Consider the following 23,784-nt stretch of genomic DNA (forward strand, 5'->3'; position numbering starts at 1 on the left):
TGAGCACCGTGCTTGCAAACTCCTTGAGTGCTTCAGCTCAAGACCTTGTTGAGAGCCAAGAGCCAGGTCCAACTCCCAGCCCCTCTTTGATGGAAGCAGCAAAGAGGGAGCAGCCTCCATGTTCTCCATTAAACATCTCAGCTCTGAGGGAAAAATACTCCCTGACCCAGCCCCCTTGGAGCCCTTTAAGGGCATATCAGCATCCTGTTTATGCTGTTTAAGCTTTCAGTGCTTGAAGGACAAGGAATAAGGGGAGCAGAAAAGGGGAGAGGAGATGGGGCAAGCTTAGCAGGGGAGATCCCAGCTTTGCTCGCTGTCAGAATAAGGAGTCACCACAGCCTGGAGTGGATATTTAAAGTTTTATTTGTCTTTGACAAAAATATCATAAAAACACTCTAATCTATTGGATTTTAGTATTCAGGCAGCACAGAGTTCTGATATTATCAAGAGTGATATTAGAGAAGCAGTACAAACCAATCTACTTTAGCACAGGTGTAATTAGAACCACCCACACTTGTAAAAACTAATGGCCCTGCTTTCCTGGGCTGTACAGTTAAAATACAATACTCAGTAAAGGGTTACATTCACCACCCCATATAAATAAAATCTAACATGGTAAAATTGGAACAGCAGAATGTGCAAGAGTCAAAGTAAAAATATATAGCTAGGTATTTTGCTAGTTAGAGCAATCACCATTTAACTGCATCTATATTGTAAGTGTCTCTTGTAGGTGCAAATGGGTTTTCAGTCTTCCTTTCCAGTTAAAGTTCATCACTTTCGTATAGTCCAGACTGCTCAGCCAAACGCTGAAACTCTCCTTCTGGTGAGAAAGCTTGTTTCACATCCAGTCCTCTACCATTGAGCGCCAAATACTTGCTGAAAGTTGGTCGAACCCGTAACTGCTTTGGGGCTGGAAGCGGCTTGTTTGCATGTGCTGGAGGAGAGAGAAAAGTCTCTTACAGTGTTTTCCCAGGCACCTATGATATAGCAACCCAAATGTTTTTAAATGCAATGTAAACCAGCAAACCCTGGGGACGAATTTAACAGACAACCCCCTATCCAAGACACTGGAGACTGATGGGAAGGCCCACAGCCATCCTGCTTCTTATAGTGTGGGCAGGAGATGCAGACAGACCATGTACAAAGAACACATTACACAGGATTTTGACACAGAACAAATGCAGCATCTTCCTGCACTAGTTGCTCTTTGCCTATGTCAGTATCTTGGGAAAGAAATCCCCCCAGGAGGTAGCTTTACAAGGTTAATATTCAGTGCCTGCTCTGAATACATAGGCAAGTGTCTGCTTAAGTCGTAGGCTGGCAGTGCTGTGATGTGGTACTTACTTGCAACCTCCAGTCTGGCATGGCATGTGGCCACACCTGCTCCATTAACAGCAGATACCGTGTACCAACCAGCATCTTTCTTGTTGGCATTATGAATCAGGAGGCAAATCCTTCCCGTATTGTCATGCAACAAGCTGCAAAATTAAAGGGTTGATGTGTAAATGCTTAGAGGGCGAAGGAGATAAGACAAAGACACTGAAGTTAGAGAGGCAACATGCACGCTGAGGAGATGAGAACGCCCTAGAACAATTCTTGCAGAGCACTGCAAATTGTTTAGGCACCAACACTGCACTGCTGTGTTGTGAGGATACCACTCGTTCACCGTGTGGTCGTGTGCAGGTGGTGTCAAGGCCCCCTTGTAGCCCATGCCATCTCAAAGCCTGATGAGCACGTTGCACATTTCAATCCTCTAGCCTTGCTTCCCCACTCACACTGTGACTGCTACCAGTCTTCAAAGTGGCATCTGGTCACAGAGTTTTCTTTCTGTGCTCTCAGGCGAGACTCTGAGCATTGCATCTATCCAACACATGGGCCTGTGTCACACGTAGCAAATAAAAGGCACAGCTAGGCTGGACTGTTGCTTTTAGAAACCAGCTCACTCAATTTTGACTTAAACACTGGTTATCATTTTCTAACACACCAATGGCCAACTCATTAGTAGGATACCTTATTCGGTCTGTATTATATTGTACCATTTCATTGTTTCTTTTCCAGTAAATCCGGGGTGTTGGGATAGCAGAGATCTGGCATTCGAGTCTGGCTGTATCTCCTTCAAAAACTTTTTTGCTTTGTGGTTTGAAGATGAAAGTTGGAGGAGTATGATGCTCTTTTGCTAAATTAAAGAGGAAAGAGGAGGAGGAATTATACTTAAGTATTGAACGTCAATAGCAGGCTTTGTTTATAAGCTTTTAGAAGGTTACATGTAGTTGCATGTAATGTCTCTTAGAGAAGCTCCGTAGCCTAGGGGCAATTGCCAGGAGCACCAGGATACAGTAGGCACAAATTCTGCTTTAGGAAGGCAGTGCAGTAACATATTTTATCAATATTGTGATATCTGAGTGACTCTCTAGTTCTGGGCAGGATGCCTAGATACCCCAATACAAGCTCTTTGAAGAAATATGGAGTCCCAGAAGTCTGCATTAGAATAATCTTGGAAAAGGTAAAGCAATTGTTATAAATTGAGCCTGAGTACCTGGAGATACACCCCTGCTTCCCAGTTGTTTTAGTGTCCCAAACACAGAGGCAGATATTAGACTAAAGACACTTGCCAGGTAATTATTAGTCCTCAGTTTCTTACCGATTACTTCAACTTTTACTGCAAAAGAAGATTCCCCTGCACGGTTGACAGCCACACATTCATATGTTCCTGCATCAGATGATTTGACTGCTTCAAAAATAAAGGAGTGGAATCCTTTTTCTGACACGATCATTTTATGGAACTGATCTTGGTGAACCATCCTTCCATTCAGATACCACATCACATCAGGAGTCGGCAGTCCACTAACCTGTAAAGTTGACAAAAAAAACGTGAAGAGTTCAGAGTTTTAACATAACACAAAGCCTTAAATGGTGCAGGGAGTTTGATGCATTTACAGTCACAAGTTAGGCATTTTGCCTTAAAATGAGTAAAGATGGTGCCTAAGACAGGCAAGCTTTTGTGTGCTGCCCACACCAAAAGGTAATGGGACTGAAAGGGAAAGGCTGCCCTTACTTTAAAGTCGAGCCTGCAGAACCGTCCCTCCTCAATAATCACATCTTCAGGCACTTGTGTAAAGCGAGGCTGAAAAAATTTTTCCTGGATCGAGTCATGCCCATGTTCATCTCCTCTTGAGGACGGTCTGCTCCTAGAAAGCACATAATACCAGCTGCATTAGTTATGCAGAAGTTACCATAGCACAGATCACATCAAAACACTGACTGCAGTCCCAAAAATCCAACAGTGCAATTCTGTTTTTCAGCTGCTAGGTTAGGCATGAGTTTTGATTAAATACTTATTTTGCACGAGGTATTTGCTTTAACATAGGAGTATCACATGTAAAAACTCATCTTTAGCCTAATATCCCCCAAAATTTACAAGAATAAGGAGAGCTGGGTTTCACTGTGGCCTAAGGTCTGTATTTATTATTTATGTTGTTTGAACTTGCCTTCAGTGCAGGTATGTTATCTGCAGTAGGAATCATATTTGCCCCAGGTATATGGAGTCTTTACAGCTTTAACATTATGCTTAGAATGGACTGGATTTAGATCACAGTCATCATGAACCACACACAGACAGTGGCATTTTAGTTGAAAATAATTCATTTTAGAAAAATTAACAAAGAACTAATATTGTCTGGAAATATTCAGAATAAGGTCTTCAAGAGCAGCTCAGTGCAAGTTTATGCATTACCTTACGTGCGTTGTAGGAACCTGCAACCTGATGTTTTCTGCATTCTGGTGCTTGGAAAGAGAAAGAGAAAAGATACAATAACTTATAGAAAAAGCGTAATTATAAACTGAAGGGAAACACGTTTTAAGATGGTATCCTGAGGGCAGCTTAAAAGCAAACTGAGTGCTTCAGAAGTCTTTGGGACAAGATGTAAAGCCGTTTGCCTCGGGAGCTAATGTGCTTCCTTTTCACCCTAGACTTTTGGCCACGGCAGTAACGAGCACTATTAATAGCATGGGACAACTTCTCGTCACTTGGTGCAGGTGATAGGTGCAGTAGATGCCTTTGGCACCCAAGGCTTTTGGCAAGCCCAGTAACCTTTGTTAGAGGGGAACAGTTCCACTACAGTATCTAAAACGAGAGCTAAGTACGGAGTGTCCTTCCCGACAGCAGGAATAGAAGTGAAATCACTGGCAAGAACTCTGTTTTGTGCCTACTTAAATATGGTACCAGGAGCAATGGACATATGTTGAGCTGGAAAATAGTTTTCTTCCTAGATCACAGCCCCGGCTAAGCTCCCTGACAGCTCCACAGTCACATGAGTGGATCTTCTAAAGAACTCAGGATTGAATCCTGCTGGGAATTTAGATGATTGGAGAATACAAGTAGAGTTTATTACTGGAGACTCATTTCAGTAGTGGAATCAGATAGAGGAAACTCTGCACGAGGATGTCTGGGGTGTTTGTATTAAGCCATCACAGTGCTTGGTTCTGTGCTTGGTAGCCCAGGCCCATGGAACTCTTAAGCCTGGGCTTAAGCTTCAGGCACAGAAACATCTATAACTGAACAGAAATGTCATGTGAATAAGGGTTTTGTTGGACAGAGCTCAAAGCAGAGTTTCAAAGGCAATTGCTTATGTTTGCTCATTAACACAAGTATTGCATAATTGGTTATCTTGTGAAATGATGCTGTAGAGATGAAGTTGCTGCTGATAATTCTAGTGTTTGGTTATACAGACTGGCTATACAGTAGGTTATTGAAGAGTCAGGAGCCTGAATGAGTCACTGACTAATATTTAGTAATAAGACTAGTGCAAACCAACCTCTCCTTCCACTCTTTGGGGAGGACTGACCCCCTTTGAGGGACCTGCCTGTTTTGGGCTGAATATTTCCTTGCTCTGTGGAAGATGAGGTCTCCCCTGCTCTCCAATATCCATCACAGTCCCTGCTGGTGACATCAGGTCATTGGTGGCCAGAAACAGTTTCATTTCAGCTCTAAACTACGCGATCCTCCTCTGCTGTGATCTTAAGTGCCCCATGCAGTGAGGAGACCTTTGCATTTGGGAAGGTGTGTGACAACCTGCTGCTTCCCTCAGCACTCCTGCAGCTAGAGGGCGGCTTTCGTGGCTAAAACAGGTATCCAGAGCCACATCATAGATGCGTTTCCATTAACTTTGACCAAAGTAGTGCCAAAGAAAGCTTTTCCCTGGCCTGTTTGGAATAACCAATGAATGATGCAAGTCCCTAGTTGAAATGTTTTCCAACATGCCAGTAGCAATATCTCCTTGGCTATCGGCATGCAGGTTGCTAAAATAACCTCTTTGTCTCCCCTTCATGAGCGCAGTCTCCTGGAAAGGATCAAACCCAACCAAAAGCTCCCCAAGGTCCTGACCTCTTATGATCAGTCACTTATTTGAGGCAGTGACAGGTGTAAATCCTGCGGTCCGGGCCAAGCGTGAGCTCAGGCGGCTGGGGAGCGGGTACCTGCGTCCTGCTCCTGCCTGCAGGCAGGGACTAACGTGCTGGGCAGCAGCTGTTGTAATTCCTGCCCAGGGAGGTCATTCCTCCAGATCAGGCCCACTAAGGGGATGCAAGTGCTGCTATTCGTGACTGCACAAGCTCTCCCCTAGAAACCCTCTGAAATGCAGCCCTGGGGAGCAATGCTGTCCCCTTCCCTGTCCACCTCAGCCCCAAGGAAATCCCACCTTGCCTCCCCGCAGATTCAGCCACTGGCACCACAACCAGTGAAACCCCTGCTGTGGGGACGGGTCCCCGTTACCTGGGCGTTCTGGAGGCCCTCTTCACCCTGAGCTTCTAGCACGGATGCGGCGTTCTCTGGTCCGAGCAGCCTGCGAGCCATTCTTTCTTCATAAGTTAATCGCTTAGAGCAGAGCGGAGGAGAGGTCTTGTTAGAGTCCATCTGCTATTTCAGTTCATCTTGTAAGAGCACGTTAATATGCCCCAAACTTGAAGTGTTGTCATTAAAAGCAGCAGCTGATTAGAGACCCCACGTCTGTTCCAGAGGGTTTGCTGTCCGAATGCCTACTGGAGCCAGCCTCAATATATACACACGAGTGCAATGCATAAAAGATTAAACTGTCTGTTCATCAAAGCCTTTTTAATTCCATCTCTGGCCTTCCACGCCTCCTCTTTCTGCGCTGGGATTATTTATGGATAACTGATGGCATCATCGCAGAAGCCAGAGCAAGTCCCAGGGTACCTTTCTATTGGTGCTGGGAAAACTTTGCAAATCACTCAGCCAGGGATTTACTTCAGGAACTAAAGTTTTGCTGAATGCTAATATCCCATTTTTTCCCCCAAAAGGCAATAACTACACCTGGAATTTGTGCAGTGAGGACAAGCTCCAGCTGGCTATCTCCAGAGCCTGGGGCACATCTGCAATTGCTCCTTTGTAGGTAAAATCCTCATAGGACTTTTCTTTAGAAGAGAAGAAGAACATTTTTTGCAAAACCCATGGGATTTTAATATCCCCAAGATATTAATATATTATAATATCCCCCAAGATATACTGCTGTATCAAGTGCGGCTGAGACTGGCCATTTGGTTCAGACACTGCTGGAGGACAGGGCAAGGGGACAGGATCGTGATTGCATGAGCCTTATTTTTAGCCTGGCTTCCTATGGCAAGAAAAGCTGGCTTGCAAGAGCAAGCTTTGTTAAAGCAGATAGGATGTTCCTGCTAGGCACGCACTAACTCAGCTTTGACCTAGTGTGCTGTTTGCCTTCAATATTTGAAATTATACATATGACACAAACCTGTTTCTACTGAAGGCAACTGCAAAACTCCTTTCTGCTGTGGGAAGTGGGATAATGCTGGGCTTTTACAGCCTGCCTCCCAGCAGCAGGTTGGCTCCCACATTAGAGACCTGCTTGCTCTAGATGGGAATGAGAGACCTTCTAATAGCAGACAGGATTTAAGATAAAAGCTTATGTGCTTTCCTTGATTTGTTTTTGTTTGTATAAAGAGAAATCAAAGAGTCTTTTCCACATGAAGTGATGCTAGAATGGGTTTCCAAAGCACTTGGGGTGCTTCTCCTAGTTTTAAGTATTCAGGGGTGGCTTATCAACACTTGGCCCTGAAAGTCAGGGTGAGAACATGACTGGAGAACCGTGAGTACCCTCCTTGGGTTTTTAAGTTATTTGTGGATATGAAGTTTAGCAGGATACCTGGCATACAGTTTGTGCCACCTTCCCTGGGTATACAGATTCTTCAATCTAGCCCGGAGCCTTCTTAATTTGCCTGCATAATTTCAAGAACAGCTTGAACAGCAAGTGGTGGCCAAGAGGGTGGGTTAAGAGGGAAAGGCAATAGCAGCTTGGCCACGCTGCACCAGATTGCTAACAGGAGCCGGGGCAGCCCTTGTTGGGGCTGGGTCACAAAAGATGCAGACACGGAGCTGCCACAGAAGGTGCCTACAGGCAGATTTACAGCTGCCGCCTCTGCTGCCATGCATTCAGGCCAGCTTCCATCATCTCCTAACTATATACAGCTCCTTTCCTGGGAAGGAGCCTCTCGTGGTGGAGCAGGGCCCAGAACCTGCCCCAGCAGCACAAGCGTTTGCATTCTAATAACAGGAATAACTACGAGTGCTTTAATCAGCAGGTTGTCCTTACCTGGTTGCCATTCTGGAGAAGGGTGTCTTTGCATCGCAGTTTCCTTTCCAAGTCCTGAATGAGGGCCTCTTTTGTTCCTCGAATCTCGTGGTCTGATGTCTTATGCATAGACTTGATGCTAGCTTGTTTGTTATACATCGATTTTGAGTAACTACTCATGCAAAAAGGGGAAACAAAGTTATGCTTGTAGGCCTCCTGGGCTGTTCACTACAGCTCCACACACCAAAATGTGAACCTGCTACCTTGAGACTACGGCTCAGATGAACCTGTAAAGCATTTGGGATATATGTAGGCCAGATCAGGGATGAAAAATCTAAGGGGAAGCATCACGGTCTAACCAAGTCACTAGCTGTCCTCCCACCACGCTGTCAGGGTAGCCTGCTGTGGGCAGCATCCTTGAATTTGCTGTGGCCCCATCTCCTGTTCCATATGTGCACTAAGACCATCAGTATTCTCAAGGAGCTGCTAATTCCATTAAGTGCCATGAGTTTGTCAAGGGACAAGTTAATTGATTAGGTGTGAACAAATAGCTTATAGTTATTTACTTCTGGGTATCAGCAATAACCCAAGCCAGGCTGGTTCTTTAGCAGACTATGCTATGTAGATACCTCCATATACTATATCCTGTACTCCTTAATCAAGGGACACAATGAAGTTTTGACTGTGATAATAAGGTAAGTTGTAGACTTGATTCAGAAAGGAATCACTTTCTGAAGGGATTCGAGGAGCATCCCTCAAAATGGGTTGTGAAAATCTACTAGGGGTCACAGGGCTCTGCTGACTATATTTAACCTGATTCTTTAACTGCAGTCAAGGTTTGTATTTGGTGGTTGTATCAGACAGTTATTTCTGTTCCTAATCATCTTCCTTCAGGAGCTTGGGAGTTTGTTCTGCTGATGGGAACAGGGCAGAAGAGCTACAATGCCGGTATGTATTCCCAGCACTGGCTCAGGCCAACAGGTTAAGTGTCACCTTCCTGTTCACCCTTTTGTAAACTGTTTAGCAAAATCCTTGACTTGCAGGATGTTGCGTTTGATTATTCAGAGAGGCTCATGTGAAAGGTGTGCGGAAGCACCAAAGCCCTTTGCAATGAAAGCAAATAGCCCTACACTACACACACAAAACCCAACGGTTCTTCCAGCTGCATACTAACCCTCGCACACTGTCCTGCTCTATTAGCAGTACTTTTAAGAAACACTGCTCGGCGTCAGAGCTAACCCACTCATTCAACTATCACCTTGCCATTCCCTGCAGCACTGTGCTTCAAGAAAAGCCACAAACCTAGAAACATTCAGATTTCCTGAATACAAACTGCCATTTAAGCCAAAGTTCATACCCATGTGAGCAGGAACTCCCCCTACCCTCATCACGGCTCTAATAGCTCCAGTTGAACATTTCCTGCAAGCCAGGACCTCCAGTTAACATTGGCAGCAATGGTGGTGAAAAGGCAAGACCCAGCTCCCTGTGAGATCTCACTGACCTTGAAAGATTTTTGGATTGCAGCCCAAACGCAAAATGATATAATACATATCCAGGAAAGAATGTGGTCTTTGGTCTGAAGGGGTAAAATTTTTCAAGTGACTGCCTTTTCGTTGGTGCCTTTGATTAATGAAAGCTATATTGTAAATAAGTTTAAAGCACGATATGGAGCCTGGAAGTACTGCTGAGACTGCCTAGGATTTTTCATGGTGCTTATATCTGGAAAATACTTTTTCCCCCAACCTAAGCCATATCTGTTGGCAGAAATTCTTTTAAGATGGATGCCCATCTTCTCCTCTGCATCCCCTTTTCACAAAGGGTCTCAATCACATCAAGCTAAACCATTCAAAGCAACAAAAACAGAAGCCCAGCAGCCAGCAACATAGTGTAGCCAGCGACGCTGCGTAGTTTAATCCCCAGTTTATAGCCCTGTCCTTCCACGCTGACGCCAGGAGCGAGCCTTGAGCCTCCTAACCTCATCCATTTCACTCCTGCAAAGCCCTGCCTTGCACACCAGGAGTGGAAGGGAGTCATGCCGCTGGCTCCAGCAAAGCCAGCAGTGCAGTTGGGGTTGGGTTGGGTTGGTCAACGCGTGGGAGAGGCCATGTCAACCCCCACGCATTCAAAGCGAGGGGAAGTTAGAAGCATGTAGGTACTTACTGAGGATCCACAGGAGAAGGAGCTTGGCTGTTAAATTCGGGCTGCGAGGGTAGCACTGAGCACAGGAATGCTGCGGGGGGTTGGTTAGGCATGGATATAAGCCGGTGGCCAGATGATGAGCTAGCAGGAGACTGCGCAGATGCAGGTGTGACGGGGTATGTGGATTCCTTAGGGGCGCTACAGGAAGGCGAGGAGAGCGTGATTGAAGAGCTCAGCGATGAAGAGGAAGAAAATTTCTGCCCACTAGGGTTACGTGGTTGTATTAGGATGGAGGACTGTTTGATCTGTCTGCTTGACTCTGTAGAGGCTGTGGCTCCTGGAGGCTGCTGTTGCCCTTGGCACATATTCTTAGCCTGGATAAAGTGTTTTGGACGCTCGTAGTTAAACATAGTTGGTTGGTACATAGAGGAAACGGATGGGAAGTTATGGACACTCATAGGAGAGGTTTCACGACTGTCCTGGGTTTTTGTTGGTGACAACTGGTTTTGGATGGGTGGCTGGTAAAAATTAGATGACAGGCCACAAAAGCTGTCCTGGCTGGGCTCCTGGATAGAGTGGAACCCTTGCCTTGCAGAATAGAGGCTGTCTTGGTGTGGATTTTCCCTTAAGGAAGACAATACAGATAAAATAAATTGTATGGAACAATCTGAATTGCAAAAACACCGATTTGTGAGCAGTCATTACCAGCCCAAAGAGCACAAAGTTCAGGCAACTGACAATTAAACCTTAAGCTTAAAATAAAGAATTTCAGGATTGATTGGACCTATTCCAGAACTATATGAACATTTCTGATTACAGCAACAAGTCATAGACCAAGTAACACCCAACTGCAGTGTTCACCACTGCTGTTTTATCCCAGCAGTGGTGGGATAAAACCCAGAAGAGCCCAGTAAACGCTAAAAGAAATAGCTCTTGGTTCATTGGGGCAACCACCACCTTTCCAAGCCTAAGCCAGCCTTAGATAGGAGAGCTAAGCAAGGTCATTTGCCACATACCATCCTAGTTCAAGCTCTTTGGACCCTGCAGGTTTGTACCTCTCTCAAAACACCCTTTTTCTTCTGCAACACTTTTGAATTAATAGCTTTCTATAACCAATGGAGATGAGGAGTTGGAATGCCCAGGACGATACTTCTCCGTTTGCAGCGATGCGTGCGGTTTGTTTTTATGGCTGGTAATAGCCGGAATGATACAGCAGTGGGGTGAAATAGCACGAGCAGAGCTGCTCGGAGGTGCCGCGTGCGTTCTGCAGGTCAGGGATACCTAAACCCGGCTTCTCATCACTTTATAAAAGAGGAAAGTTTAATTAAAGGGACCTGCATTAAGTTTGTTAAAAACTGACAAATAACTTCAGCTCTGCAATAAATAAATGGCCTCCCGCTAAAATAAGTGAAAAGGTACAAACATAAATGAGAATATAAATCCACACAGTTACATGTGCTGGAAAAAATTGTAATCTTGTCCCACTGAGATCAGCTGTTTTGCTGCTATATATACACCCGGTATATTGTATTCCTTTCATCGGAGAGCCCAAAGGAGGGTTCCAGGAGGCCATAAATTCCCAGGGAGGATCAGCTGATGGCATCACTCTTGTTTTAAAGATTCAAAGGTTTCATTTTCCAAAGGTATTTATCAGTATTCGCTGAAAATGGATTTAAGTAAGCAGAAGTTTTCTACTAAAAACTCCCTAACTTTCTCCTTGTCATGCACTGCAATCTGAAGCCAGCTCAGATTTTTGGAGTGTATCCAAACTATTTCTCATTCACTGGTGCAGACCTGCTTGAATGTTGTTTTAAAAGCCTTTTTAATATCCCTGTCTGTATATAGGTTCATTCATTTCATCTATAGACTACATCTGGAAGCCATCCTTTATTTTCCAAAATACTGCAGTTAATCAAGATGCCAGATAAACCCATTGCCCCGTGTCGCACAGATTCACTCGTCACTGAGGGATCGCTTATGTTTTCCTCAAATCATCCCACCGCCAAGTAAGGGAAAACACAAAAACACATCGAAATTTCTGTTTCTAACTTTACAAGATAAAAAGCATGTACAAGAGGAGGCATACTTTGGCTTCTAAAAATCAATTTTTTTTTTTTATCTTCTTTGCCTCCTATGCTACTTGACAACTGAGTACCCTTAAGGCAGCTTTTCAGCTCTGCGCTACCCAGTGCGCTGCAACCCCAGCTTGCTAACTAGATACGAAATAAAGAGCAGCACAAAAATAAATAAATAAAATCCCCCAAACATCTTACCTACAGCCTAGAAGTTGTCACCTGGGCTTTCACCAGTATTTTGGGGAGGGACTGTCATAGTAGCCCTCTGCGTAGCATTATAAGACGGGAGGCTTTAATGTGCTGCCAGCTAATGACAGCAGGACCTGCCTGTCCTCCTGCCTCCACCAGTGTCAGAATAAGAGTCTCCAGCACCCGGCCCTCCTGCTGCCACTTCATTTAACGGCCACAGCCTCTGTTTTTTTTTTGCAGGTGTCTGTGGTCAGCAGTGCTGGCTGCATAAATCCTGTCCTGCCAGCAGCCTCCCAGCTGGGAGGGCTCAGCTCTTGTTGAGCCCTGTGAGCTCTGGAGAGGCTGCAGGATCCTCCTGGTGGGGAGCAAGGCCCTGGCCGGAGGCTGCGGCTTGTTGTAGGTACACCAGGGTGATGGTTTGGTGCCTTTGGGAGCATTTCCAATATTCCTAGGCTCAGCAATGGGGGGTTGTACCTCCCTGGCGCTATTTATTTGGGTCACTTCACGTATGGTCTGTGGGTGAAGCTTTGTTTGTTAAATCCTGCACTTTTGGTGATTCCCTTGTCTTGTGAAGGGCGCTGCTGCTTTCCCAGCCAGGCTGAACTGTGCTGGTGTCCCAGTACCACCAAGATGGGGGCTACTGCTCCCTCCATAGTACTGAAGGGCCCTCAACAGCCCTGGCCACCTCTCTGCGGGGAATGGCACCGAGGGCCCATTGCATGTGCCGAGATGCTCCCTTCTGGCTAATCCCTTGCTGAGCATCTCAGGAGAGATTCCTTCCTTCCTTCCTTCCTTCCTCCTTCAGAGCTGGCTGCAGCTAATTGCATCCATAGGAGAAAAAGACTTGGGCCTGCTTTCAAACTGGCTGCTTAAAGGCAGCAGGCACATGAAAGTTAGCTATAAATCACACTTCAATGATTAATCAGCAGGCCCTCATCCCACAACGGTTTCTGTTGGTGGCTGGGCTGCCCCAATCCTGCATTTTACTGTGTTACACTAATAGGCACAATCAAAATCAGTGGTGTTACGCTGGTAAATTTAAACAGGTGTGTAAGTGTTTGAAGAACCAGAGACATAAATAGAATAACACATACAAAAGGCTATACTTGAGTGGAAAATACTGTTTAATGTCCTATTTTTGTATGTGTTATTATACCTGTTTAGTTGGATTAAAAGCCCCACTTATGCTGTTTTCACCAGGAGGGGAACAGATAGTGCTGGCAGATCAAGTGGTTTGTATCCCTTTTATTAAAGACTTCAGTGCTTATGTCTTAATTAAGCATTAAACTGTTTTAAGTGTCTTAATTATAGTTTGCAAGCTCTTGCATAACATGTAACCCATTGCTTTGGAAAACAACCTGGCGAGTCCAGCGGCTCTGACCGTGTGTGGCCTTGAGGTGCCTCCCTCGGCTGCACTGAGTCTGTCTGCACAGTGATCTTTAATAGTTAATCCACATTTAATGCTTGCATTTAAACATCAGCCCACCAGTTGGTGAACTCATTCTACATAGCAGCCCTTAATTGTGTGCTAATTTATTCTAATTCCTTGCAGGGGAAGTGATTAAGGGAGGAAGTGTGACCCTACCTGTCTGCAGGGGCTGCTTGATGGTCCTTAAGCAGAAAATGCTGCAATAATTTGCAGTGAGTGTTGCATGTTAAATGAAAGCGACGTAAGGGCTATGCTAGCAGGCAGCTGTGTGCACTATAGGTGATGGTTCAGCCCTGGGGCTTCCTGTGGACCTCGGTGAGGTTTGCTGCCCAGCTGGAGGGGCCTGCAAGGAAGGCATCCTTGGTCTATTTAAAAGGCTGGACACAACTAGGACTGCATGCACAAGAGACAAGGCACAGGACAACGTGAGAACCCCCAAGTAGGCAAAAAAATTGGAAGAGTTGGAAGTTCATAGGATAGAGGATTAAATCTCATAGCTTGTGTTAAGTTCACTTAATAGTGCTCCGACCAGCCCTGCCAAGTGTTAAGAGTTCAGCTTTTCTGCACTGCTTCAGTTTTCTTTCCAGAAGTGATGACACGTTGCATTTCCTCAGGTTTCCCTCTTTGCTTGCAGCATATAGCAACAAATGGCTAGAAAAGCCTGAAGACTCTTCTGTTTCATTGCCAAGTAATCTTAAATTGCTCTAAAAAGACCTGGCAGTAGGTTTAGCCCCTGAAGCCTCTCCTTTTGCCTGGATTAAATTGCTTTGTTAAAGTCAATAGTCAGTATAGAGTCCAGCACAGGCTGCTTTTTCTGCATCCTTAAAGAAAAGGGAGAGGGGAACAGTAAGCTGCAGAATTAGCAGGCTCAAAAAGGCATAGCTGGAAGCGGCAAACTTCTAGAATTGCATTTTGTAGCTTTTGTGGAGTGACTGTTGCTAAGCAATAATTTGGAGAAGTACAAGGACCTCATTCACTATATAGTTGTGGGGGGTAATAGCTCTCATCGTGTCCTTTGCTGGTATCTCTTTTTGTCTTGCTACTACGGCTTCGGCCACCCAGGCTGATAGAGTTATAGGCCTAAATCTGTCTAAATCTACTGTACATTAGACTTGCAACTATTGACTTGCCCCTTCCTTAATCTGAATTAACAGCAGCATTTATAGTGTTAAATTCCATTCATAACAATATTTCAAAGCACATGTTATCAGGATTGTGATAGAGGATCTCTAAATGTTCAGAGGTGGGTGCTTCTAGAAAATTTAGTTCTCTTCTCCCTTTACCTTGAGGTAAATACCATCCAAATCTGGTTCATGAGCACTGTCAATCAAAAACACTCTGCACTAGTTAACACTTTCATATAAACCAGATTTCTCAGAAGCTCTTGCATAGCTCATTTTGGTGATTTTATCCCTTCATGTCAGATGTCAGGTACCGCATGTCAAACTAAGCAGAACTTTAACCACTCAAACACATCTCTTGAGGGTTTAGTTTTGCTGTCCAGATAGATAGCTAAGAGCCTGCCTTGTTTGCAGTGCCAAAAAGAAGCAGCTCAGCAGTGCTGAGCTGCAGTAGATGCTCACCAGCAAGTTCAGCTGTATCTCCAGGCAGGTGGGGCTAAGTACGTAGCTCAGCATGAGCTACATGCATGAGTAGCTGAGCATGAGTTTCCTTGAATGCAGCACAGTATTTGCATGCTGGGCTGGTGATAATTGAGGACAACAGCCCAGGTGCAGCTTCATTGCAGGTTATGAGCAAACCTGCTGCAGCTCCACAGGGCAGCAGTGTCTTCTGGTCCATGTGAGTCCCCTTTAGACCAGGTGACAAGACACCTTTGGCCAGGGCTTTAGCTTTGCATGAGGCCCTGGGTGTTTGCGCTGCCTGGGTTTTTTGGAAGGTCTTGGCGTTAAACAGAGAACCTCTTTTGAGAGATCTGCACTTAGAGAATTGCTAGGAAAGCTTGCAAACCCTACCTTGTTTTGGTTCTCTGGTATAATTAAACTAGCTAAATAGCAGTGTGAGTAAATAGCTGCCTGAGAGCTGCACTTGGGGCAGAAAATGGACTCGGTCCTATTATGAGAGCTGATACTTCATTCTTAAAGAAGATTTCTCCCTCTTAATGAACCCTTGGTAGGATAAGGGGCAGAACTTCATTGGGATGTTGGGGTCACTGGAAGACTCATCCTCTAACTATTCCTTAAAACCACCCCATGGATGTCTTTTTTCCCCCGATTTGCCTTACCGCAGAGGTGAAGCCTGCGGCGAATTCTCATAAACACCAGGAAAGTCTTCGGCTTCGCTCCCGGAGCTGGGCCGGCTGAAGGTGGCAGCAGGCGCCGCTCGGCGGCCCAGCCCTGGCTTCTCCGGCCCGCTGCTGTAGGGTGCCGGTCCCGCCACATCCCTCTCCGTGGCGGGGACCTGGCTGCTTCTAGGCAAGGTGGGTTTCTTGGTGGCGACTGGCACCGGGGTGGCACCCACGAAGCTTTCCAGCTCCTTCACTCCTGCCAAGGGGATTGAACGCAGGTCAGCCCGTGTGTTTGCAGCAGGCTGCGAGCACGAGGCAGGCGAGTTGTGTGCTGGGATGAACAAGGCGTCCATCCCAACAGCGCCGAGTTGCTCAGTTTGGAGAGCTACGTGCTTACCTGGGGAGACCGAGAGCCGTGCGCTGGACGCCGCTGAGCCAAACTCATTCTCAGCCACGCATTTAAATATCCCGGAGTCTTCTGGGAAAGCTTCGGTGATAACCAGTGTGCAGACTTCCTCTGGAACAACAGTGGAGATGCGCTGTAAGGATCAAATGTTCCCCCGTGGGACCCGGTCCTTGCAGATGGGGCTGTTAGTCATGCAGCTTGATGGCAAGAAGTGGTGTGAAGAGCCCAGGAGGTAATTTGGAGGGAGCTAAGATGAGGGAAGGATTTTTCTGCCTGTGAGTTTAAGGACAACAACCCAGAAGAGCCCACAGATTAGTATGATGATTTCCAGGGTCTCATAACACATAGGCTGCCCTCTGGCTGAAAAGGGACCCTGCTAAATAAACCAGGGCTTTTCAGGAGTTTTTGTCAAAACCAAGTACCTGAAAGCTGTTAGTGGGATGCTGGACATGGCATGTGTCCCTTTCAGCAATGCCATTTTATCTCGGGTTAGGTGAGGGTGAAAACTAAGCTTGGGGTAAACTAACCGAGGCGATGTCTAGCAAAGAGGTGTGATGTACTTACCAGGGAGTGCTGATGAGCAAGCCTCTGGTCAAAGTAAGAGAGAAAATAATTAAATGCTTATAAAAGCCAAAATGGAAGAAAAACCTTTAGCCCCCATTCACTCGCCCACCTCATCTGGTTACAAAAAGACCCATTTCCATGTCCATCAGAAGGAATCTTCAAGTTCACCTGAACTTCTGCTGAGGAAAGGTCAGATTTGACCGAAACCTCATGGGACAAACCCCTCTCCACCAAGGCCATATAGAAGATGCTTAAATTGAGCAGTAGCTACAGCATGTTGTGACAGTGGCTTCATGGCTCAGCCCAAGCAACTATGACCCTTGCAGCCCCTTCCCACAGAGCCTGCTCTGCCCATGTGCCCCTAGAGAAGGGACAGGATCCACATGGCAGTGAGCAAGGGCCGATCATTTGACTTCTAAACCCAACTCCATCTCTAGGAATGTGTACTGCTCTCTAATTGTTATGGCAGCCCTTGTTGCTATCCCGATAAAATTAATGTGCACTAGAGAGGCAGAGCGATACCTACTTTTCCGCAGTATTCGGAAATCTGCAGAATCTATTATTGGGTCATATTCTCTGTACCAGTGAACCTGTAAGGTTGGTGTGGCGCGAATGCGACATTCAAATACCACTAACTGACCCTTCGTAGCTCTGATGTTTTGTAGACCCTGGAGGAGGAGAAAATGATGTGAAATGGCTGACGTGGTAATTGCTTGAATGGGGACAAGCTTAGGCAATCAAGCACTCTTTAGTGAATAAGATGATGTCATGACTCTATTTTACTTAAAATAATTGATTTGCTTCTAGGTATATTTGAAGTGGATTGAGTGCAAATTTCTTTTTCCACCCATAGGCCAATGCTCATTTAAAAGCTTTAGCTTGCTTGTGCATTCAAATCAAAATGAGAATGCAGGAAAAACACCTAATTCTAGTGGATGGCATAAAATAAAGGAGACTACCATGGGAGGTTCCACTTTAACCTTCTTTGTACCAAATTAATTAGATGATTTCATGTGAGCGGTTCTGTTTGTCAGGATCATTTACCAATTAAGATACTAATTTGATAGTGTTCCTAATGAAGTGTCTTGGGCTTTTGAGATGTAAATGAGCCACCCGCGAGGGGTTTTCTAAAGGAAGAATAAAGCTCAGCGTAATGCCAGGGTTGAAGTCACAGGAAGAAGCCATGTTTTTCAGCCAAATTTGTTTTTTACCTTTGTGAACACAGGTGTGGTTCCATAGGAAGACCCTGTCTGGCTCGTAGAGGGACTCTGCATCTACATAGCAAAGAAAAGTGATTTTATAGCTTGCATTTCTCACATGCAGAAACCCAGTGGTATTGCTGACACTTCTTTGAAACAGGGGAAGATGCCAGAATATTTTCTCTGGTTTCCATGCACCAACCTATCATAAAACCTGGGGAGAATCTCCTTTCAAGTGCTCCAAGAGAAAATGTTTTACTGGACTATGAGCAACAAGTCGGTGGAAAGAAGAGCTGATAACCTGTAAGTGTTGCTGGTCATACAGGGCATAAAAGCCAATTCACATCTTGTAGTCTCTCTGTAGAGCTTAATGTTGCTTTCCTGTAGCTGTTGTCTTCTACAGAGGTTTCTGCCTGGTTTACTTGGAACCAGGTCTAGTTCTCCTTGTCTTGTGTTACATGTGTATCTACAGTGGGGCTGAATGTAGAGAAAGGAAAAGGAACTTTGGTCTGTCCTGATCCTGCTTGAAGCTTATTTGATGTAGAAATTGGAGTAAGGTCTCTGCTTAATCAAGAATGTCAGTTTTAAGGCTATCAAATCTTTGCAGAACAAAATAGTCCTTTCTGCATGGTGGAGTGTTGATGTATGCTCTTGCCCATCTCATTTAGCTTTCAGACATTGTTTTGTGTAAAAATGTGCAATTGAAGTGCCTGGGTTTGTTTTGCTGTAGTCATGGTCTTTTCTATAATCTGTCTTTCCAAAATAGCCCAAGTTATCAGCTCTTTCCCTCCCTACATGAGATAAAATGGAAGTCTGTTCTTAGATAGTTTGAGTTTCCCAACTCTTGACCAAATAACTGTTCAAAACCAATTATGTGGCCAAAGTGAATCTTTGGAGGAGGCTGGTAAATGGCTAAGTTGTGTGGCAGCTACTTAATTATTTCTAGCCCTATTTCCCTGACCCCTCAATTCTCTTAGCAACTTGGGCTGGAAAATATCCCAAGCCAGAAGGCCCTTTTCCAGGAGGGAGAATCCAAATTTTGATATCCATGATAACTCTTGCCTCTTGGTGACTTGCTGAAGATGTGCTCAAGCTGATCCTTACAAAAGATTTCTAAAATACTAAAAATAACAATTTAAAAAATGTGTAACCTACTCTTTGAGGGTCAATAGATAACGGCTGAATTAAAGTGGTGTGACTCTGGTGGGCTGAGCGGCTGCTAGGGACTTCATTGGCTGAGGAACCAATGGTCAGCAGAACACTGGTGGCTTTCCGCTTTTTCCTGGTGTGGGGGGAAAAATAAACATGGCAGGATGGAGACAGAGACTTCAGCAGGTTGAATGTACTTGACCCAAGAGCCTTTGCACTTACTGTGACATTCCTCTGTCCTGCCAGGATGTGGAGACTTGCAAGGAGACCGAGCCTTCAGATTCCCTCTATGAACCTGGAGAGACAAACATAAATCAGTGTGTTTAGAGCTACCTCCTTTTCCTTAGCGTGCAGTGAAGGTTGTTTTGTGAATATGCTGACTGGGGAATGAACGGTTATGTGCAAAAGTGGATAGTAGCATCCCTAGTAATTGCAAGTAGGCTAAAGTCACCTCCAGAGCATGAGAACATTTAACCAAAATCACTGATGTGGACTGTAAGAGAGAGGTCACCTGTGAAAACTGGCTGCATGGTTGAGTTAAGGTTTTAATGCATTTTTTGTGGAAGAGTGTAATGAAAATCCTTGCTGCATTAGATGAAGTGAAAACAGTACCTTGTAAAACTAATACCAGGTCCTTCCCTTGTAAGGAACGGAGCACATCGGATTAACGTTAAAAAGTAGCTATGCTATCTCATTACATCACAGCGATAAAAGGTTTGCTGATTTCGTCTGTGTTTCCCTTGACAGACTAGGATTTTGGTACCTCTAATAGGTCAGTAGGCTACAAAAGCACCCAACTTGTCCTACCAGATCAATGTAAGCCTCTGAGCTCTTCAGAGGCTTTACGTAGCCACTTGATTCAATTTTGTTTAAGATCTGTTCTCTCCCTTCTCCTGCTCTCTGTCACTAAGAGTCATAACCAATTACAAGGAAGGATATTTTGCATTCTTGTTGGTTTTGACTGGTATAACTCTGACCACTGCGGGAAGCCACATGGGACAAAGGGGCTGCTTGGAGGCATTCAGACGTGTCTGATGAGAGCTTGTCGCTATGTGTCTAGTCCAAGCCTGCAATACGTAAGGTTAACGTATTGGCCTGGGTCCAGCGAAGCAATTAGACACGTACTTTGACCACTTGCAACCTTCCTATTTCAATCTGTTGCTCTTGAATTATAAGCATCTCTCAAGCAGTTCAAGGATGGCTTCTAGCCAAGGTTGTATCACATGGCTATCAATAAGGCTGGGCTGTGATGCAAGGACTGCTGGATAATCCAAGTTCTTGGGTGTGGGAGGAGAGACCAGGAAGACAATGTTAGTGAGTTGCCCTGGGTTCCCACTGCAAACTCATCCTGGCTTCACTTCACCATAGATCCCTGGGAACGTTGTAGGCGTTGTCTCCCGTTGGCGGTCAGTCTACCATGTAATTGTCAGTGCAGTCATTTTTCAGGAGTTCCACGATGTGCTAGCTTTTGTTTTTCTCCAAAGTAAAAAATGTGGGTTTTTATGTGTGTGAAAATCAGACACATGCAGATTTGAAAGGAATTGTCAAGATTGACATCTGTCCAATTAAAAAAAAAAATCCTGAGCACAATTAGAACAACATTATCTAAACTTCCTTGTGCTCCTTGTGCAAAGATTGCAGTTAAAAGACCTTCAGACGTGGCAGAGGCCATGGCTAAGGATGACTGCTGTCAAAACCTACAACCTGGCCTGATGCCACGCACTGCATAAAGCAATCAGTGCTCACACGGTGAGTACAAGGAGCTGTGTCTGTGATGCTGCAGTTGCTGGTGCTCTGGGAAGGCTGGGCTCATTCTCCTGCCAAAGTGGGATCTTCCCGGCTGAACTGAGAGGAGACCCAATCACTGGGAAGTCTGTCTCTACATAGCTGCCCTTCTGTGGTCCTTTCACTTTGGACTTGGCCTGATGCTTGTCAAGGGTAGACTTGGATAAAGAAGAATTCATGGGAATAGATAAAATGCTACAAATTTAGTCACCTAGACAGTCACTGTTTTTAGTCAGAAGCTGCCTAGTTTAGATTTAGACCTAATGGCACTGGTGGGGAGGAAGCTTGGAAGCCAGGAGAGCAAGATGTGCTCAGTGTGGCGGCAGCAGAGACGTCTTCTCTATGAGCCTGTATGTAATGCTCCCTACCAGGTAGAACTGTGGCTATCCAACCTAGTGAAAAAGGGAGTTTCAGCTTCCAAGATAACACTAAAAGGTCATCCAAAGGCAACTAATTTCTCTCTGGCATATCATCTTTTCTTTACACTATGAATGATTGCTGCCTTCTTGCTCTAATCTTCTGTGTTCACCCTCCTTAGATGCTCTTCAAGAGGCAGAGAGGCTGCTCAGGGAAAGCCCTGTGCGTGATGTGCCACTCGGTGCACGTCTACCTTGCCAAGCACAAAGACCTTCTAGAGCAGGTTAGCAGAAACGCTGGCACTGTTGTGGCTTACGCCCTTGAAAGAACATAGAGCCTAGCTTTTACCTTGGTGAGTCACTCTAGCAGCCTTAGTGTCTCGTGTAAATGTCAGCCTTTACTTAGTGTAACTCTAGATCTTTGTGAAGAGGACGGATTTAGCCTCAGCCAAATGAAGAGTCTAGGGACCTTTGCAACCCAACACCAGAATGATTACAATGTACATACAGATCATGCTGTTGACCCAAACCATAATGACGACATTCTAGCATTACCTGAATAGTTGACATGGCTGCAGAATTATCCTATATGGAACACTAAGACAAATTTAACCTAGGGTTAGGAAAATACTAAAGCTTCATGGAACTTCTCGCCAGGTGTTTAGAACACAGAAAACCCATTAAATCTGTTTTGGGAACAAAATGAGCATCTGGTGGATCTGAAATAAACTGCATTATAAAAAGTGTGTTTGTGGGGTAGAAGTGCATCTCTAAATCTACATTTAGAGATGAGGAAGGTATAGACTGCATGATCATATTAATAGGCTGGCCTGTCTTTTATTTACAAAACAGGCTCAAATAGATGCACAGAATAGGAACCTTTGATTAATTCACAAGTGTCGTGTTCTGCAAGCCAGCTGCATGTGCATGATGCTGCTGCTCGTTTTTGTGTGTAGGGTTTGGGAGTGTATCCTTGATGCCTGGAAATCTCATGGCACTGTCTTATGCAATATCAGTGCTGGCTTGAAAAAAGAACTGCAAAGAATGAGGCTTTCCCAAGACAGTGGGACAGAGAGACCTGTCTGGAGCCCAATTTCTATTGCCCCGTGAGGCTAGATGGGGAAAGTATCACCCCTTCAGAAGCAACCTTCTAGTTGCAAGTTACTTAGTAAGATGAATTTGTGATTTCAAAATCACTAATTTTGTGATTTGAAAGTGATTTGAAAATCACTACAGCGGAGTGTGATAACCAAGACTTCTGTAGGAAATAAGAAAATAGTGATTTTTATCTATTTCCATTCCTGGCCCCAAGAATCCTGAGAGCTCTGGTTAGATTATAGGTAAATGTGTAAGAGTTTCAAAATGTGGAAGATATTTTTAAAATGCCTGCGCCTGGGGCAGGGAGAAGGGTGGATTTGCATGACCTGAAATTGGAGATACTCTGAAAACAAGCAAAGAGCAGAAGAGATTATTGCAGTCATGAAGGTATTTACAGAAACTGCAAAATCAGAATTGGATTTGAAGCTTGCGGAGTCTTTCTAAACTGTGGAAGTGCAGGTGAATTTGGAGTCAGTTTTTAAGATGACTTGTCGTTGTAGTGTATTTTCAGAACACGCATCGCTTCAGTGCAGTATTTCAAAGGCTCCTTTTCTGTGCGTTAGGTTTTCAGTGCTTCTCTTTTAGCATATAGGATATAAGATTTGCATCTGGATAAAACTGTACGTGGGCCTCGTGCTGGTATTTCTGTCCTGGCGCTTTGGGAGCGACACCGGCTGCTGCCTCTGAAGGGCAGGCCAAGACTTTCAGGCCTGGCGAATACCAGCGCTCACGACGTGCATGTGCTGAAAGCCTCTGCTCGACTCCAGATGAGTGTGTCCCTTGGAGGGGACAGCACATTGCAAGGAGAAAACACCAGTGGCCTGCATGCAGTGGTGTTGGGACAATGGTAGCCTTAAAGTAGGGGAAAGCACAGCAAGAAGCACAGCTGAATTTTGCAGTTAGGCTGTGTGCTCTGTGAGTGTTTGTGAGCATGGCAGAGGGGTGCTGGTGGCCACGGGCCAGGGTGCAGGGTGGCACGATGTGGCTCGGGGGCCGCCTAGCGGGACACGCTCCGCATGGTCCCCAGCCCTGTGCGGTGGATCCAGCGGCTGGGAGCAGCTCGCAGGCCAGGGCTGGGAGTAGATTAATTTTATCCCTAGTGTTAAATACCCGCTTGTGTGTACAGCTGTTTGTCCGGGCTGGAAAATCCTGCCTTTTCCTTCCCTGCATTTGGATAACAGCTGAACTGCCAACAGATATTAGACACTTGAGTCAAATTGGGGTTGCTAGAGCCAAGTGACTAAATCCCCTTTTAAGCACCGAAATTAAAAGATGCCTAGAGCTTATTTTAAGAGATGCTAAGCTTCCACTTGAAAACATGAAACACCATACTTGTTAAAATAAAACCCGAGAGGCTCTTCAGCAGAGCAGCTTCTTGCCTAAAACCGTATTTTGAGCGCTCGTCTCCATCCAGGCTGCCGTGCTGGCCCCAAGCACAGCAGCTCCCATGGGCTAATGCTCCCATGCAAACACTTGCTGTACCTGCAGAAGTGGTGGCTGGGCTGCGTGCAGCTGTGCCATGTAAACAGGCACATGTTAAAGAGAA

General features: G+C 45.3%; 1 protein-coding gene across 1 annotated transcript; it reads right to left on the minus strand.

Moving 5' to 3' along the window:
• Window positions 1-404: 404 nt before the first annotated feature.
• Window positions 405-17,925, minus strand: MYOT (myotilin). The gene is made up of 14 exons (XM_026047568.1): window positions 17,863-17,925; window positions 17,178-17,319; window positions 16,652-16,675; window positions 16,079-16,198; window positions 15,679-15,937; window positions 9,765-10,367; window positions 7,626-7,776; window positions 5,771-5,872; window positions 3,734-3,783; window positions 3,056-3,188; window positions 2,642-2,849; window positions 2,011-2,176; window positions 1,345-1,478; window positions 405-934 (listed from the first exon to the last, which is right to left on the minus strand). Exons 1-14 carry the CDS (start codon window positions 17,923-17,925, stop codon window positions 762-764), a joined length of 2,328 nt encoding a protein of 775 aa, XP_025903353.1. The 3' UTR covers window positions 405-761.
• Window positions 17,926-23,784: the final 5,859 nt, after the last annotated feature.

The sequence above is a fragment of the Nothoprocta perdicaria genome, unplaced genomic scaffold, assembly GCF_003342845.1.
Source record: "Nothoprocta perdicaria isolate Ctin4 unplaced genomic scaffold, notPer1 scaffold_5, whole genome shotgun sequence".
Classification (NCBI taxonomy): domain Eukaryota; kingdom Metazoa; phylum Chordata; class Aves; order Tinamiformes; family Tinamidae; genus Nothoprocta; species Nothoprocta perdicaria.